We start from the raw sequence: 18,273 nt of genomic DNA on the forward strand, positions 1-18,273 counted from the left end.
AGAACTGAGAGACTGCCTAATTTCTGCAAGTAAAAAGGAGAAAAGTCATAAAGAAATTGCCCCTACAAATTTATGGAATCCTACTGGATGGCTTGTCTTGTTGATCAAACAACTAAACAAACTGCACCCAAAGTTCAGATGGGAGGTAACAGATCCATTCTAATGTGGCTGTACCTCGTGGACAGGGAGGAGCAACAGAACTGATTTGTTACCCCTGTAATCTTCATATGCGCAGAAAAGCCTCCTGAGAAGATCCCATTAAGCATTCGCAGAACCTGTCAATCAATACTGTGTTGGTCAGGTCTACATGCAGACTGCCAGGGAGCAAACGGAGATGTGAATGAGAGATTCCCGACTGTTGACTTGAATACTGCAGAGATTCTGTCATTCTGGATGAGAAAACTCACCCTCCAGGGGAGGCCAGGATGACCTCCAGTAAAAAATGGTATTCAGTTTAAATACATTTATATCCTAGAATTTATAGATTATAGATCCTCAGAACATAGGACTATGTACCTCATTCATATTACCAACGAGTCTGCAGCAATCAAGTGGAAGAAAGAGTGTGCCTTCTGATTTGAGTTCTGTCAACACAACTGAAGTGAAATGGTAAACAACTGTTTAATTGCTGTTTCAATGATGTATCTAAAACAAGCAGCCACCAGACCCAATATCCCCTCAAACCACCAAGCCAAAGTGAAGATGTGAAATATGAAATGGCTGTGAACTGGGGGCAAATCCCAATGCCAACAGTAGCTGTAACACTACATGAAGCAGGCCAGTGGCACAGTTACAATCCAGTCACTTAAACAGAGGTAGATGTGACCTCGCTGAGCCATAGAGCGGCTGTCAAAGATGTGATCATCTGTGGACCATATGAAAAGAAGCACTTACACAAAACAGGAGGCTAGTATTGGTAGAGCACTGCCTCACAGCAAAACTAAGGAAGTTACGGAGTCACTTGAAAATGCAGATGTGAAACGTCCATACTTACAGTTCAAAGCACAAACCCAGGTTTTTTTTTTGGGGGGGGGGGGGGAGGAGGAAGGGTGGACTAGACTGACTAGATGGAGGTCCAAGATGATGGTATGTGATCAGGAATCCTCTCTTCCACTGTCTAAAACCTGGAGTTAAGGGCTCTGTTAAGACTGCTCAGAGGAAATGCCCTTTGAGACTCCTGATGCAGCTGTTTTTGTAACTCCCAGGGGAGCTTTTGAAAACAGATAAGAGTCGGCAGGATTTCCGAAAATTATTTCTCATGGAAAAGACTCATATCAATTGTGTAGATTCATGGGGATGGATGCCAAATCTCTAGAGATGTACTCCCAAGAAAGTCTACCAACTACATCAGAACACTGGAAACAGAATCACAACATGAAGGTGTGGAGGAAAAAGCTAGAAAGGCACCCCTAACATAGATGGCAACGAACAGACATTTAGCAGAAATCCTGGAGCCAGCAACCAACAGTTCCTGGACAGAAAATGAAGAAACCATTGCAATTGTAGTTTTGGGCAAGGGAGTTCTCCACATGCATGAGTGAACAACAGAAAGTTCTTAGTTCACCAAATACTAAAATAAAGTATGTCAAAGTGAAAGGGAAAGACTCGCATGTGTCAATCAAGAAAGGTAAGTGCACTTCATGAAACTGTACACAACCAAGCCAAGACAAAGATCAGTAGAGTACAAATGCCACTAATCCTCACTGATTCATTAATATCTACGTGGCATCTCAGACAACTGTTATCCATTCTTACAGGTTATCTTTCTATTCCTAAGTGACCAGCATCCTGAACATCTCTTGTTTGCATGGTAATCTGCAACACGCTGTGGACAGATGGTGAGACTGCTGCCTTGAAGGATAGGGATGCTGTCTAGATGAACTATGATCAGTCGGCGGTATTGGTTCTGAGTTGTCCTCCACCTGTGCAGTCAGCACAGCAACATAGTGACCAGGCACACAGAGTACCTGAATCCAAACAAAACTATGCATCGACTCAGATGACTCCTGCTCACTTATACCTCAAATCAACAACATTTCCTGCACTAGTTTCCTTCCACGACCTTGGTAAAGAAATGGTGGCAGAGGCCATTATTGCATCCCAGCTGTACTCGGGCAATTCCCTTTATCAGATTTCCAGGCTTCAATTTCGCCAGAACACGGGTACTTGGCCGACTATGGGCTTTAATATCTAAAAGCCTACATCATTTCACTTGCCTAAGCAGTGGCTTTCAAGAAGCGCATTGTTTTAGACATATGTACCATCCCTGTATTTCTGGGACTACCCCTGCAGTTCTCATCAGCGACACCTTGGGCACGATAGCACGCACTAAGATCTTCACCATGCTGACTTATCTGTGTATTTAGTGCTTTCCTACCTTGCAACCAAACCTTGGAATGACATTCGCTCGGCTCTCCAGGTGCAGCGTTACGATTTAATCTTTAGGTCAAATCTAAGAGTTCTGTTTTTGCTCTTCGGCAGCACTGCCACGCCCGTGTGCGCCTGTGAATTGCTTATTCAACAATCTTCCATCTTTCCTCCACGACACGCAGGCCCCACCTTTATTTGTTTACAAATAATATTTCCATAAAGTAATGAAATGTTTTAATTGTTTTTGTGTCTACTTGTAACCCGTAGGCAGTGGCGATATTCGCCATTCAAATCAGCGTAACTGGGTAAACGAACTGTCTGCACAGTTTTACAACTAGAACCCAAAGCCGAACACTTTGGAATCTAAAGATAGTGCGATTTATTGAGGTTCGCTGAGAAACTGTCATTGAAGAACCCAGTTGATTATGGTTCAGCTTTAAGGCAATGGATGTGTATACTCCACGGAGCGGTTATTCAGGGCTCCGCTGAACAGAACGACCTCTAGACAGCTGCAAGCAAAGTGCAGTCGCACTTCAAAGCGCAGTATATCGACCGCCCCATAAACTTCCTTTGTTGAATAAAAAAAAAAGGGACAAGCTCAAACATTTGCAAAACATGTTAATGAAAAGTAATTCCGCACCGTGAAATAGCTCGCACCCGCTTGCGCGTGATCCTGTACTGAGTAGCAATCATTCCCCGCCTTGCCTCACCTTGTCGGTGGCGTCAAGGTCGGCGCCATGTTCTGCCAAGCACTCCACGATGTCGTGGTAGCCTCGCGCGGACGCCGTCAGCAGGGGCGTCTCTCCTTCTCGGTTCTTTATGTTTACGTTGCAGCCAGCTTCGCAGAGCGCCTTGGCCACCGGGTGGTAACCATGCCAGGCCGCACAGTGCAGTGGGGTTTCTTCCTCCTGTTCATGGTACAAAAAGTTAGAGGTATAGTGCATTAAAAAATTGACGAAATAAAGGCTTCTACCTTAATTCTCTTTATGCAACAATATTAACAGTGAGAGAGATTTATATTTCTTACATGGAATTTTAAGGTATTTTTTTTTAACACGGGCTGCTATGAGAATCCGAAGGTCACCACTGCTATCACTTAAGAAAATAATAGTTTACATATACACCACCTGCTTGTGAAATTAATTATTGTTTTTGTGTAGCAAACTGTTTGGCACGAATCGTGCAAGAGAACTATGCGACCTGAGGATTAGAGAGTTGAAGTGTCACACTATTTACCCATATACATCCCTCAGAAAAAACCTCTCAGGTTGTAAACAGAGAGGGCTGGAGCACAGGTTTGCAAGGATGTAAATGCATCTGGAGTATGGAAATGCCCCTTCACAGCGGCATCCTTTGTGTTCATCCTTTACCTAAACTCCAGGCCTCCGCTAGGAATCACTGGCTGCAGAGGCAGTGTTTTTCAAGAAACCGGTAGACAACCGTGGAGTGGGTGGTCATCTTAGTTACGCTTACACAGCTGCATTCCAGTAGAGTTGACCCACTTTATTTTGAATAAGGGTCGGTGTGAGTACTTCACCAGTGTTAGTAAAAGAACCACAAAATTAGTTAATAGTAACTCAACATAATCATGGACTGAGAGGAGACCCACTCCTGGTTGTGCATACAGCACAAGTTGGACATTAGAAACGGTGAGACAGGAGGTGGATGAGATACAAGACAGCAGAACTGGTGGTCTGCTCTGGTCTCCTGGTTCTATAGCTACACTGTTGGCTGTAGAAACATGAGAAGATAGTTACAGAGTTCAAGTCTCTGCTTCCACACCGTCATTGTATGATCTTTGTGTCAGCAATATCTACTCCTAGGTTCCACAATCAGCTGCAATTAAGCAATTTTAAGCAACAACAAAAAAACACCTACAGTAATTATGTTGTAATAATTGCACATTAATACTTAAATGTGTGATAGAGAATGGACCGAAAAAGTGAAGGAGTGCTGCTGAGCAAGACAAGAAGCTCACAAATTCCCACATGCAAAACGGATCTTACCCTCAGAAACAGACGAAGAATAGGGGTCGTGGCATTACAAGGGTGGCCTGGGTTAGGTGTACATTTGCTAAAAAATGCACTAAAGTCAATAAATGTTGCACATTTCCAGACATGGGTTTGAGGACCTTTTGCCCAAACACAACCTATATTTTCATCCATAGTTACTATGTCAAACGTCTTTAAAGGTGTGACAGAAGATGGTGCAAAATACCTTTCTTACAATAGCATTTATAGACCAAACATCCACAGTCTGCGTCAAACACGCAGCTCTCAGACTATAGAGTTGTATACGCTACATTGTGGTACAGTAAGTCGCAGTAGACACATGCTGACGCACCTTGTCTTGAAGGTCCGGGTGCGACCCAATGCTGCAGAGGTACTGGACAACATCTACATGTCCATAACGAGATGCCACATGAAGGGCTGTCTCCCCAGACTGCAATCAAAAGAAAGTATAGCATATTACTGCATGGGTCAGTCATTTCACAGGGCCTCCTGAACATATGGTAATACATGGAACAACATTAAAGCAAAAGCTTAACTGTAGAAATTAAGGTGAGCATGCTGAATGGAGGTACATGAGGACAGTTGTAATCTAAAAATAACTTCGTTTGGAGCCATCCTCTTTCAGATGGCAAAATCATAAATCTACAATGCTATTTTTTTTCAAAAACTGTAAATGCTTCTGGTGAAAAAAGAATAATCATACCTTCAACACTGCGGAATATTTGTACAAATCATATTTTATTTGGAATACTCTAGCCCACCAGTGTCCAAAACTGGTAAAAAAACAATTCTGGTCCCATAAAATCCGAAGGGAACAGTAGATTTCTGGCCGAGATGTAAGCAACATAGGAAAGCACAGCACAGAAGTAATCACCTAAAGCCAGATCTGCCACACGTCAACATAAATTAAAGCAAAAAAGGCGGATTTTAACACCTGCTTGCTCATGTATGTATTTCTTTCAAGTTCACTATAGGTCTCAATTAGACATCTGACTACTCCTTTACTCATCCATCTGGCTAAGGTAGATTACAAGAAAGACCGTATACATAAAACGATCATGGTCAACCAATGCACATTATTCAACAACAGCACAATCTAAAATGTTAAGACCGTGCAGGTGTATTTAAGGCGTCTTCTATTGTTGAGTGACAGACGGATGGTCCCCTTGTTAAGCCAGTCTTAACAATGAGAGTGAAGTTGCTGTTTCTCCTTTACTGCTCCATTCTGCCACAATTCCACAGCCACACTATTTGGGAATATGATAGAAGAGGCGGCCAGGCAGAGTAAATACAAAGACGACTGTGGGATGAACATCTGGACGAGCAGCTGCAATATGACTAATTTTAAGGTGAAAAGGGACAGTGGCAGACTGTCCCAGTCTTCTTTTGTTTTCTGTGCTCTTCGAGCCTGCAACATTTAAAGGCGAGCTGAAAATATATATTTCTCGATCTGTTTGGTGAATCACTCGATCTCTATCTTTATCTATCTCTATCTGTTTGGTCACTGGCAGCCATGACAGGCCATAGAAGGGTGGACATTGACATGGTGGATGTAGGTGGATGTAGGAGGCAAAGGTCCGTGTACACTCAAATGTATGAAGCAATACACCGCTCTTGCCTTAAGACAGAACAAGGCACGCTATTCTGCCTGCTAATTTCATGATCTCTGCCGCGGTTCCATATTGCACTTTGCCTGGATGTTAGGAAACAAGGTTTTCAAGACAACACATTTCAGTAAAAAATCGTGGAGGAGAGAGATTCACGACATTTGGAGATTTCTACGGATTAATATTCAGACATGGATGTGGGGGTGCATTGTCCGTTTCCTTTTCTGTGCTGACCTATTGCTACAGAATTGTAAACACTTTATCAAATGAGTTAAGTACAAGAAATCATTTAGAGACATCTCAAGACAGATACGAAATACTCTTCATAGGGAAGTAAAACAAACAATATTTGAAATGCAATGGGTCTCACGTTTGCTCGAGTTTGAGCTATTAGCTTTGTAAGTTCCTGACTGGACTTGCCACATAAATTGAACATGAAAAGTAAAACAGTTGACATAACTAAGCCGGCTTAAAGTGCTGCGGCCACCTTGAGTGCGAAGGACAGACACAAAAGGAAAAAGAGGTTCGCTTCCAGTCAAACGTATCCGCAAACGTGCAATTATCCATGTAACGGGGTCAATGGCCAAGGCGGTAACAAAACTGCCCAAAGGAGGAACAAAGGTAAAGCATTTACCATTGATAACAAAGGATTTTTGAAAGGCAAGCCCATGAACGAGTGATAGTGATGTGCGTTCCGTGGGTGTGGTTAGAAGCCCACAGATAGATTACAACATGTCAGAGCGCTTGACCTAAAATGGACTTGTTTTATTAAGAACCACCGTTGTCTAGCAGCACATTGGAAACACTGAGTAAGCACCAGGCAGCCTGAATTGTTTTCCAAAGGCTGAAATATGAATCAAGATCCCTCATCAAGAGGTCACAACACTCCTTACTAAATCTTCATTGGTTATTGCACAACAATGCTCCCTATAGGTAGTGATTGTCTATCTGTTTAAAAATAACCAGATACCTCGGAAAACAACATTTCCATTCAGTAAAGACAACACTATTTACCACAACGCAATTTGGGCACAAAATAAGGATGCCTTGAGGATCGTTTCTAAAGCTAAACATTCACAACAGTTAAAATGTGAATGAATAAAATAATGATGGCGTTTGTAAAGTGCAGTATTGTGAAGTGAATCTCCTATGCACATTCACTTCCTGAGAAGGAGGTACAGGCGCTACAAATAGTGCCCATCCAAAAATGTCAACACCCCCGCTGCACTGATAAATGTGAATGCTTGGATGTCTTGGCATACCAATAGGATTCAGTAATCTTTTTCATGCCAGGGATGGAGACTTCGCTTGTCACCAAGCATCCTTATTAATTTGCCATAATCCCTGGCCTGTCCTGTGGACTCTCCTACATAACTATCGGTAATGCAGAAGAGAGGTGTGCATTTATTGAAGCCCGTCCCTCCCTATTCAGTGACACTCGGAGTGCCCATTGAAATCTGCTCGCCTCCAGCCACTCAGCCGACCCTGGCTCCATCTTTAAAATACCGACATCTTCACTTACACAGCTCTGCAGTATCACATGAATCTCCACAGAAGAACTGGCTGGTGGATCCATCCTGATCGCTTATCACAGTTCATTCGCCCTGGAGATTAACTCCATGTCACTTTAACACTTCCCAGCCCAATGTATGACACAAGGTTTCATCCTCTAAATTCTCAGATCATTTGAGGCTCGTGGGCACAGACGCTGGAATCCAAGAGACTGTAATTCCCTGGTCGCAGCACAAAGTACCGCAGATTAGTCTGCCTCCGCTTCTCAGTGGTGAGCCCGTGGATACTGCAATTTACGTCTTTGAAGACAACCTACAACCCTTTACTTCAAAGGGCTTTTCTTCTGCAAAAGGAGCGATTTGCCAAATTGATGAAACACGAGTTGAGAAAACGATTAAAGGTCGAAAAATGTCTCACTTCTGCAAGTCCAAGTGATATTGTGAGTGTGCCGACAGTGCTGCCCGGGCATAGAGTAAGCTTCTGTGTCTAAAGTGGACAATATGTGACTAAACTCTGGAATAGGTAAATAAGTATGACATCAAGCACATCGCCCGTGGTGGCCAGAAAGAAGTCTGTGCTCTAAATGCTTAAAGACAACAAACGAAGAATTTATGTGGCTCACTGAAGACCACTTCAGCACTTAGAAGAAAGACTGATCTCAAGAAAAAAGTATCACTTTAGTGAACAGTGAGTAAAATAGGCCAATAACGTGTCCTATAACTTCAACTGCGTCCATAAAAACCTTCCTAATTAAGAACACTTTTCTTTGAGAGACCACAGTTTCCTGCATGAAAGAAAAAAAAAAAACAGATGATGTACTTGACTTGGACGTACGAACAGTCAAATCCTCATAGTGTAACCTCAAAGAGAGGGCACCGGGCTCTTTCAAGGACATGTCGTTTAGCCATACGGATCAATGCAGATACAGCTCAGGGCTCAGACCACCCATTGCCCTCATGTCTTACAAAACAGAGATAAGTGGCCTTATATCTGACATACTCACCAGGCACATCCATGACAACTCGCCCACATAGAGCATGTTACATTTATAACATGGAGTTTTTTAAAGTCAGTCTTTACAGCATATATTGTGTAACAAAAATAAAGAACTGCGCAGTGATGCTATCAGTTCTTGAAGGAGAACTCCTTAATCCGCACAGCCGAGCTTGTGAGGGTAACATGGGGTGCAGACGGATCACATGTAACCGCTGCACTCTAATTAACGGTGATTTCGTCTATGCATGGGAGTGTCGAGGATAGAGTGACATGAAAGTGTCATGGGTGTGAATGCCATTCTATGGCCAGAGTAGACCGGGGACGTGGAAATTGGCAAGAAGTTCTTGTGCACATGTAATTTAAGCAAGCGCCTGGAAGTACGCATACAGTGTGCAACTGCAAACTAAATCAATTCTCCACTCCGTTCTGGGTGAATTGTAGGAGACATCTGCTGTAAGTGTGCTACAGTAGGCTTTCCTGTAGCACACATTTCCTTTCTGCATGCATGCTTGGATCATGTCAGCAGGTGAGGTAGATGGCGAGGACCGTCGTCTAGGGCAGGTAAATGTATGGTGCTTAGGGCCTGATGTCTTGCCGGTACATATTTACTAATGTATATTTTGTACAGCACAATATTCCTCCTACCTCTCTACAGGTAGGTGACTGTGGAAATTCTTGCACCTACAACGCAGAGGATTCTGTGCAAGTTCAGCTTCCCGTCTCTTTCAGAGATGGAGAAGAGGGATTTGGAATGTGGGGTACAGGACTGCGGCAGGTTTGCAAAAGTCCCCAGAAGTGAAGGAGAACAAACGGAACTTAAGAGTTTTGCACATGTGAGGCTCAGCCTGGGTACAGGGGCTTGAAAAGACGAGGTACTGGAGGAGCAACTTGCGCAGATGGGCATGCTTCACAAAGTGAGAGGGCCACCTGCCCCAAAGTGCCTAGAATGGCGCATACATACTTTAAAGTTGAGCACCACTTCAACTGTCCCCTGTGGAGATAGGAATAATCTGTGGGTTCACTTACCAAGTTACTCCAGTGTAGACTTTCGACAATCTTTTAGAGCTCCTCTTCAGAGTTTGATGATAAACCCATGTGTATTACCTTTAAGAGTTCAAACTTCCAGGCGTCGGTTGGAGGTGAGTGGAAGTCTCAATGCGTCACAGCTATGCACCACCCTACATAGACATATACGGGGGAGTGGCCCACATTGTAACTTCCATGGAGTACGTGAGGTTTGTTCTAGTGCTTTGGACGCCTGTCACATTTTCATGAGTCACATTTACACACCTTATTCACTATTCGAGATTTTACAAAACTTGAGAGTAACAAATATGAATCCATCAATTTTTAGGAACCTGGGGATAAGGTAACATGAGTTAAAAAAACCTCGTGTTGATTAATACAACAGTTCAAATATTTGAGATACCATACTATCCACTCTGGCAAGCAGGAGAGAACACTGGAGCTGGAGTTTAACGAGACAGGCCGGATTTTTTCCATTAGATGTTATTTTGAAACATAACCGCCCACGCTTTCACTTCAGCTTCTAAAGGCAGCAAAGATGCTTCGGAAACAAAAGTGGAGCCTGCGCAACTAGACGTGCAGCTCAGAAATACAGCCATAAACTGTCCAAGAAACCTATTTCAAGCAACAACTGCAGTGCTTTTAGGAACTGCATTGCAGGATGCCACATTTTTCTTTTTCCACTGCAGGTATCATGACATTTATTGCTGCAACTGTTCACCTTCATGGCTGCTCAGCGCAAGTCACTCTAAGCACTCATCCTACGACCAAAATTAGCATTTACTTTATTTAAAGGCACCTCCTCTCCCTCTTCTGACCTCAATCAATCAATCAGGGAATTTGTAAAGCGCACTACTCGCCCTTGAGGGTCTCAAGGCGCTGAAGGGGGAGACTGCTACTGCTCGAACAGCCTTGTCTTGAGATGTCTCCTGAAGGTAAGGAGGCCCTTGGTCTGACGCAGGTGGGTGAGAAGGGTGCTCCACATCTTGGTGGCGAGGTGCGAGAATGATTTGCCACTGGAGGTTGTTCTGCGGATGCGTGGGACGGTAGCGAGGGCAAGGTCGGCGGAGCAAAGCTGTCAGGTTGGGGTGTAGAAGGGAAGCTGTCTGGTCCGGTGTTGTGCAGTGCCTTGTGAGCGTGGGTGAGGAGTTTGAAGATGATTCTCTTGTTGACAGAGAGCCAATGCAGGTCTCTCAGGTGGGCTGTGATGTGGCAGTTGTGGGGGATGTCCAGGATGAGGCGTGCAGAGGCGATGCTTTGCAGTCTTTTCTAGAGTTTGGCCATAGTTCCTGCATAGAGGGCATTGCCGTAGTCCAGTTTGCTGCTTACGAGTGCTTGGGTGACTGTTGTTCTGGTTTCAGTGGGGATCCATCTGTAGATCTTCCAAAGCATGCGGTGGGTGTTGATACAGGAGAAGGAGATAGCATTGACTTGCTAGGTCATAGATAGTGAAGAGTCCAGGATGAATCCCAGGTTGCGTGCGTGGTCGGTGGGTGTCGGTGCGGTTCCCAGTGTGGCAGGCCACCAGGAGTCATCCAATGCAGAGGGGGTGAGGCCGAAGATGAGGACCTCAGTCTTGTCAGAATTCAGTTTCAGGCAGCTGTTCTTCATCCATTCGGTGATGGCCCTTATTCCTTCGTGGAGGTTGGTCTTGGCGGTGTTCTTGGTGAGGGAGAGGATCAGCTGGGTGTCATGGGCGTATGAGATCATGTTGAGGTTGTGAGATCGGGCAATGTTAGCGAGCGGAGCCATGTAGACGTTGAAGAGGGTGCGGCTGGGGGGTACGAACCCTGGGGTATACCGCAGATGACTTTGGTGGCTTCAGAGCGGAATGGAGGGAAGCGGACTCTCTGAGTTCTGCCGGTGAGAAAGGAGGTGATCCAGTCCAGTGCTCTGTTGCGGATTCCTGCGTCGCTGAGGCGTGTGCGTAGGGTGTGGTGGCAGACGGTGTCAAACGCGGCTGACAGGTCCAGGAGGATGAGGGTTGCAGTTTTGCCGTTTTTCAGTATGGTTCTGATGTTGTCGGTGGCAGCGATGAGGGCAGATTCAGGGCTGTGGAATCTGGATTGGGATGGGTCCAGAGTGTTGTTCCTCAAGGTCTGCCAGCATCCCAAACCATGCAAGTAAGTTGAATGAACACAAAATTCTATTTAAACATAACAATGGCTCCACAGAGTGTGGCTACAGTATAGTGTTGCACAACGCTTAAGTATCCACCAAGGGATCGAGGGTATCAGAGCACCTCAGACGAATCTGATCACCAAAGAGTAACAATGGGCACCATCTTTTATCACTATCAAGTGTATATGTATTGAGTTCCAAACCTGGCTAGGCTAGGATGGTTCTCTGAGATAGCATACAGAAGATCCATGCAGAGAACCTATCAATCCTGCACGTCAGCATCATTCTTTGCAACAAGAGTGCGTTCTGTCCCTTCACCATTTTCTGAAACCTTCCTCTCTTCACAATAAACAGGCAAGAGTTTCTCAGGACGCCATGTTTGAAAGAGTTATTTTTTCATCCCAGAAACCTGTGCTGCATAATATACCTTGGGTTCCTAACAACTTTGCTCAGTTCTGGCAGTAAGTGTGCTCCTTATACGCAGAGGCCTGGACTGAGCCAGCGAGGGTGGGGTCTGGAGGGTCCCGGCAGAGCGAACTTTGTGGAGAAGCTAAATGGTCAGAGTGGAGCCCTTTAAAACACGAGAGGGTGGAGCGAGGCAGACCGCAATCTGTGGAGGCAACCATGTTAAATTTTTTTTTAAAAAATCATTAAAAAAAAAAAAAAAGCAAGAAGAGGTGTAGTGGCTTGCACTCCGTAGTACCTAAACGGAAAAAAAAAAAGAAAATAATACAGTCCCCAAACGTTCATCGCAAATGAGGGGATTTGCAACAACAATAATCAGTATAAGAGTAAATTAAGTTAAAGTCAGCCGATAGTCCAGTGCAGATGTTTTAGCCCATCCAAGTAGACTAATCAAATAGTGGTTCTGGCTTGTTTCTTTTGGTTTGAGAGTATTGTCTTTAGCAGTGAGGACAAAGGGAACGCTATGAATGTTCTTTATACAAGCTCGTACTACCTGAATTAGAAGAGTTAGGAAGGGAGGGTTTAGAAACAGCAGGGACATCTTACGATTAATGCATCTGGCAGAGATGTAATTCTGCACCACCAGAAATTTTACCCATGAAAAAATGTGTTTTCGAGTAGTAGAGGCAGCAGGGATCCAATGCAGAATGGTTTAAAAAAGCTCAAATAGCCTGGATGAGCTTTCGTATCAAAATGATTGGATGCGAATAATGGTCTTTTTCAATATGATATTGAAATTCTTTTGAGGAAAGTACACTTGTGTTTTGATTGGGATTTGCACAAGGCCACGTGGTGTCAGAAATCGATTTGTTTTTCATTTTGAAAGTTCAGGGTAGCACAATTTGGAGTTGGAGTGTTCGGATATGATTCTACTCAGACGAGTAACTTATGCTCTGCTTTTGGAAGCAAGCCACTGAGTAAGAGAGAAGGGATTAGATCTATTGTCTGACCGCAGTCTTATGGTTCTTCAAAGGCAGGCAGAAAACGGAACCAATCTGAAATGGTGAAAGACTAGTAATCCCAGTGCTCCTCTGGAAACAGAATACAGCTACTCTGAAGAGTGGCAAAACAATTCTGCAGAATTTTAACATATAAATAAGTTGCAAGGAGGGCAAAGTCTATTACTCAACAATAGACTGTTCTTACTGGAAGCAGTGCTAAGACTGATTTGAAAATGGCTGACCTGCCTACAGTTAGAAAGATGGAAGGGAATAAATGCAGCCTAAGCGATCACCAGTGGTAGAAATGAATTCATAAGTCCTTCCACCACCTTGTGGTTTGCTGCGGGCAGTAGAGCGCGGCATGGACAAGTTTCACAGGTTGAAGTGAGAGGGAGAAAGAAGAGGGGTGCAAGTAAAGGACATAGAAGTTGTCCCGTTTGCTAGTTTCTTTGCCCTGAATAATGTTGTGCATCAGAAGAAAATACTTGTGGGAAGTCAGTGTAAGGAAAAAACAAATTGGCCTAGGGAATACGAGGAATCAGAAGGCATGAGCTGTAATTAAGAGGTGTAGGAAGGACTAGTTAAAGGAAGAGCGTCCGGATGAACTGGGGTGTTGCTGATTACAGGAGTCACACAGCAGAAATCCAACCATACAGAGTTAAAAAGTCAGCACTTGTACATCGCAGCTAAAAGTCATAGGTTTGAATGGTTTAGTCACAGAAGCTTCCTGAAAATTCAACAGGTAATGTGCACCCTAATGGCTACACAGGACTTTGAATGTGATCCTGGCTTCCACTGGAAGAAAACGAAGTGCATTTTAAGTGGGTAAGATATGCTTCTGCTTCTTCCAGTTGAGGGCCAACCTTGCTGCCTGACTTTTACATTTGCTGTAACTTGGGTAGACCCAAGTAAAGCACATTTTGGTGGTCCAGACAGGCTCTGATTAATAATCGGTCTAGCTCCACTCTGCATTCAGTTTGAAGAAGAAGAGGTAAACCCTTGTGCAGCAATGATAATCCATTTTATCAGAGCTTCCAGGCGAGTGGTGATGATAGGCCTGAATCAAAGATTATTCGTTGAGTCCTTATATTTTGGGATTCAATGTGTCGGTTCCTAGAACTTGAAGTATGGGGAGTATTTTGTTCTCAGTCAGACATGGCATTTCAGTCTTGGTAGAATGAAGGCGCTGAACATTTTCCATCAACCAGTCCCAGGAGGGGTTTAAACAATCCAGAACTTAAGTGCAGCTTTCTAGATTCATCTTCAAAACAGATGTGGATCGGAGTGTTGTCAGACTTCTTCAGGAATTGCTGACGGGTGATTAATTCTGCCCATGGACACATATAAATGTTGAAGAGTAGTGTCACATAACAATGAACCCTGCTGGCACCAACATGCTGTAAATCCATGTGCAGGATCCTTTTCTGGTTAGTTTCCTCCAGTTGCGGAGGAATGATGCATTCAGCTAAATCCACTCTTCATGTTAATCTTAATTTTTTAAAGCTAATTTCATTATTTTACTAAGTATGCTATTATCATAAACACACAAGGTAAACACAACAAAAGAAAGACAAGGTCACAATAATTCTTGAACAGTTAGAAGTTGTTGGATAGATCATAAAATATCTATGAATAATTTAACACTAATATACATGTGAGATGAGTATGAACTCGGTGAATATACCTTAGCTTCTATAGTTCAAGTGACACTGACAAGCAAACAATGAGTTGTACAATAGAAGTAGAAATTCATGCTTAGCGTGAGCGTTACTGACAACTCAAAGTTTTTGTAAACCAAATGCATCAAAACTGCATACTCTATTGACGGTGTCTCAGACACCATGCTTCTACCTTACCTACCAGGGGTCATACTAAAATGGGGCACAATACATTTTGTGACATACCATTCACAACCAGAATGGTCCTACACTCATCTTAAGAAAACAACATTCAAGACTCAAAGAATATCAAACCATATAAAAAAAGACACTAAACGAAATAAGAAGAGCCCACATACCATAAATACTACCATTCAGATGAAACAAAGCTACAACAAACTACATCAAACATTTTTAAGCACAACAAAGTTAAAGAGTTAAGTGATAAAGTACATATTTGACATGTCAAACAACTCAAAATGCCCAAAAGTACACTTCAAGAGAGGCGGATAGCTCCTATGCAATAGGTATGCGTAAAGGCCATTTTCTAATGACAGAAAACAGCAAGGAGTTATTGAGGGTTGTAACTTTCATTATGTGAATATTATAGTTTTCAACTTTCAACACATCTAAAGTTATAACAAAAACTAAGAGACACTCTGTGCAATAAGAAGGCAGTGAGCAAGAGCTGAAAATAAGTTAAACAAAAGCATGTTTTAAACATATGTGCATCCACACAGACGTGTCCAGTATGCATGAACATAAAAGAAACAAAGTATCTACTGTTACCACATTCAACCGGTGAAGCTATAAACACTTACCTTATCTTTAACATCCAGAGGGCATTTACAGTGGTGAAGAAACTTCAGAGTCTCAACATGGCCATGTCGTGAGGCCCAGTAGATTGCATTCGATCCGGCCTACAAACAGACAAAGGACGAAAACACAGGCCAAAGCAACATGATTAAATATCTCCAAGCTTCTGAAGTTATCTAAGCTCACCACCACTCCAAAAGAAGTTGATTCTTTAATGTTCAAGAAGGTACTGGTCACTAGCCATTACAACAGAGGTACCAGGGAAATTAGAGCACTGGGAGATCTACTGAAGACAACAAAGTAGCTAGATGCTGATAATGGCTTACATAGGCTTTCTGCTACAACTTTCCAATGTTTATCTTTCTGTTTCTGCCTCTAATTCAGAACTTTCTACTCTAATTTGGTGGAATCATTTAATAGCCTTTCTGTCTCAGGCTACATTGGTTGTTAAAGGCCTTTGCCCTCATTTTATAGGCCCGAGCTGCAGGACCTATAAGAACCAGTACAACCCTCGCCAGCGGCTATAAAGCTCTTTTAACATACCCAACACTGTATAGCAAACCTGTCAGGGGGCAAAATGCTCTTTAAATATGGAAACAACTGCAAACTGAATCCTCCTTATCCATGAATATTACTATGCTCATAAAACAAGTTATCAAATAAAAATAAAGAGGATGAAAGAAACTTTAATCTCAGTACGCCAGGAGATCTAAAATATTTTTCAATCCAAACTATTGGCATTGTGCCAAATATTGTCAATGATCTACAAGGTCACCTTTTCATATGACATTGACCAGATACTTCAATTTTAATGAAGTCCTCCACCAACCTTATCCTGGATATCGATGCGTGCACCTCTCTTCATGAGTAACTCTATCATTTGTATATTTCCACAACCAGCTGCAATCAACATGGGTGGTGTTCCATGCTGGAAAAAAAAACCAGAAAAAAATGGCAATCTAATGTACTATATAATTGCTAATACATATGATGTCACCAACCTCTAAAGTGTTTGATTTGCCAAAATATTTTGTTTTCATTACATTTGAAATACTGTCAAGAATATTGCAGTCATGGAACAACGAAAATATTTTAGATATATACACTTTTCAATACATTCTTGAATTTTGGGAAATACAGAGCTCCTAGTTTTATAAATGAAAGAAACGGAAGAGTAACAGAATGAGTACAGAAACTTGTCAGAGTATATGATGCCCCCAACCACATACTGGGAACATGATTAAAAATCAACAGCATCTTTTGGTAGAAAGCTATATTCAATGCAAGCATTTGAATTCTATCTTTTTGGTTGCTTTTCTTTTATTTGGTGGAGGTAGCTAAAAAGGTAGCGGTCCAGAACTGGATGGGCAATCTCAACTTAATTCAGACTAGAGTGTGGTCATTTGCAGGCAGAGATGATCTATTGGTGAAGGGCACTTCGGCCACAGAACTGGTACACTGTCTTAAACCACTAAAGAAGCGAGAATAACATGGTTAATTTTTAATTTCTTCACTATAAATAACTCCTCAGACTTCGACGATTCCATCTACCTAAAACAATTCAAAATAATACATATGTGCCTAGTGCCCAAGGTCAGGGAACAAAAGTGACAACTCTTGTTGGATCCCGTCCAGATTAGGCAATTGTGGTATAATTTGCAGAGCTCATCTACAGATCATAAAGAACACTGTGGCTCTGCTAGTACTAGGCATGCACACAGGTGCACCGCTATCTCTTTATCACACATCATACACTTGTTGTCAGTATCTGCCAGGATTGCCTTCAAAGTATATAGTACATCATACTTAACAAGGTAAATCTTAAGTATAAAGTGCTGGAGTATCATCTGCCCTGAGCCTCAGGTCAGATGAACAAATACAAATGAGAGTATCTCAGCTCAAGAAGCAGTGCGTCACTCAATGACACTTTTTGATGATGGCTCCAACCTGTTGGCTTCTCCTATCACCTTTACATTGACAACATTCACATGTTCTTCCCTTTCCCATTTGGCACTGGATGACCTTACAGTTGTTTTATGGTCACTCATTCAAAACTCCACCAAATCTGAAGTCTTATTTCCCTCGTCCATGGAACCCCACCCTGTACTTTCCTTCCTCGACTGTACCCGCCCCTCTGTTCAACACAATTTAATTTTCCCACCCAATACAGTGTTCTTTTTCAATGCAGTAACATCCAACCATACTCCATCTTATCTTGTGGCCTCCCGCACAAAGCAACAATCAGCAGGAGTACTTCAAAATGCACACAAAGACAGAACAATAAACACCAGCCCCCAAGTGTAAGCTGTTCTCTACAAGTCAGAAGTCATCCATTCATACCAGGTGGGCTGCAACATCTACCCACTGCCCTGCCACCACTCTTGCTTGACCCTGTATTGTAATCTTTAAAAGATTCACTACCAAACACTAACAGTTATAAAAAAGCAATTACGTAAACAATGCCCATTCATTGCCAGCATCATACACAGGAGAGGCCAGCACCTCAAGTTCACAGTTTCAACTCCTTCCCACTGCACACACCTCAACCTAAATCCACTTCTAGATACTTTTCCCTTTACAATCTGGCCCATGCAAATCTACATGTCTTCCCTAAGCCACAAGGTACTCTCAATTTCCACAGCCTTGTCTGGCAAACCCTTCCACCCAATGCCTACACCAGTAAACTCATCCTTATCGGAGATCTCTCTAAACAGACAAAGCTTTGGCCTCAATGTAAATCTCACCCCTG

General features: G+C 42.9%; 1 protein-coding gene across 1 annotated transcript in view; it reads right to left on the reverse strand.

Moving 5' to 3' along the window:
* The window catches only part of DAPK1 (death associated protein kinase 1), a 521,159-nt gene that overhangs the window by 190,250 nt on the left and 312,636 nt on the right, over positions 1–18,273 (reverse strand). The window contains exons 13-16 of the mRNA XM_069228171.1: positions 16,354–16,452; positions 15,530–15,628; positions 4,714–4,812; positions 3,081–3,278 (exon numbers count right to left, since the gene is read on the reverse strand). Of these exons, the coding sequence (XP_069084272.1) occupies positions 3,081–3,278; positions 4,714–4,812; positions 15,530–15,628; positions 16,354–16,452 (495 nt within the window). The remainder of the gene's footprint in view (positions 1–3,080; positions 3,279–4,713; positions 4,813–15,529; positions 15,629–16,353; positions 16,453–18,273) is intronic.

This window comes from Pleurodeles waltl, chromosome 1_1 (genome assembly GCF_031143425.1).
Source record: "Pleurodeles waltl isolate 20211129_DDA chromosome 1_1, aPleWal1.hap1.20221129, whole genome shotgun sequence".
NCBI lineage: Eukaryota > Metazoa > Chordata > Amphibia > Caudata > Salamandridae > Pleurodeles > Pleurodeles waltl.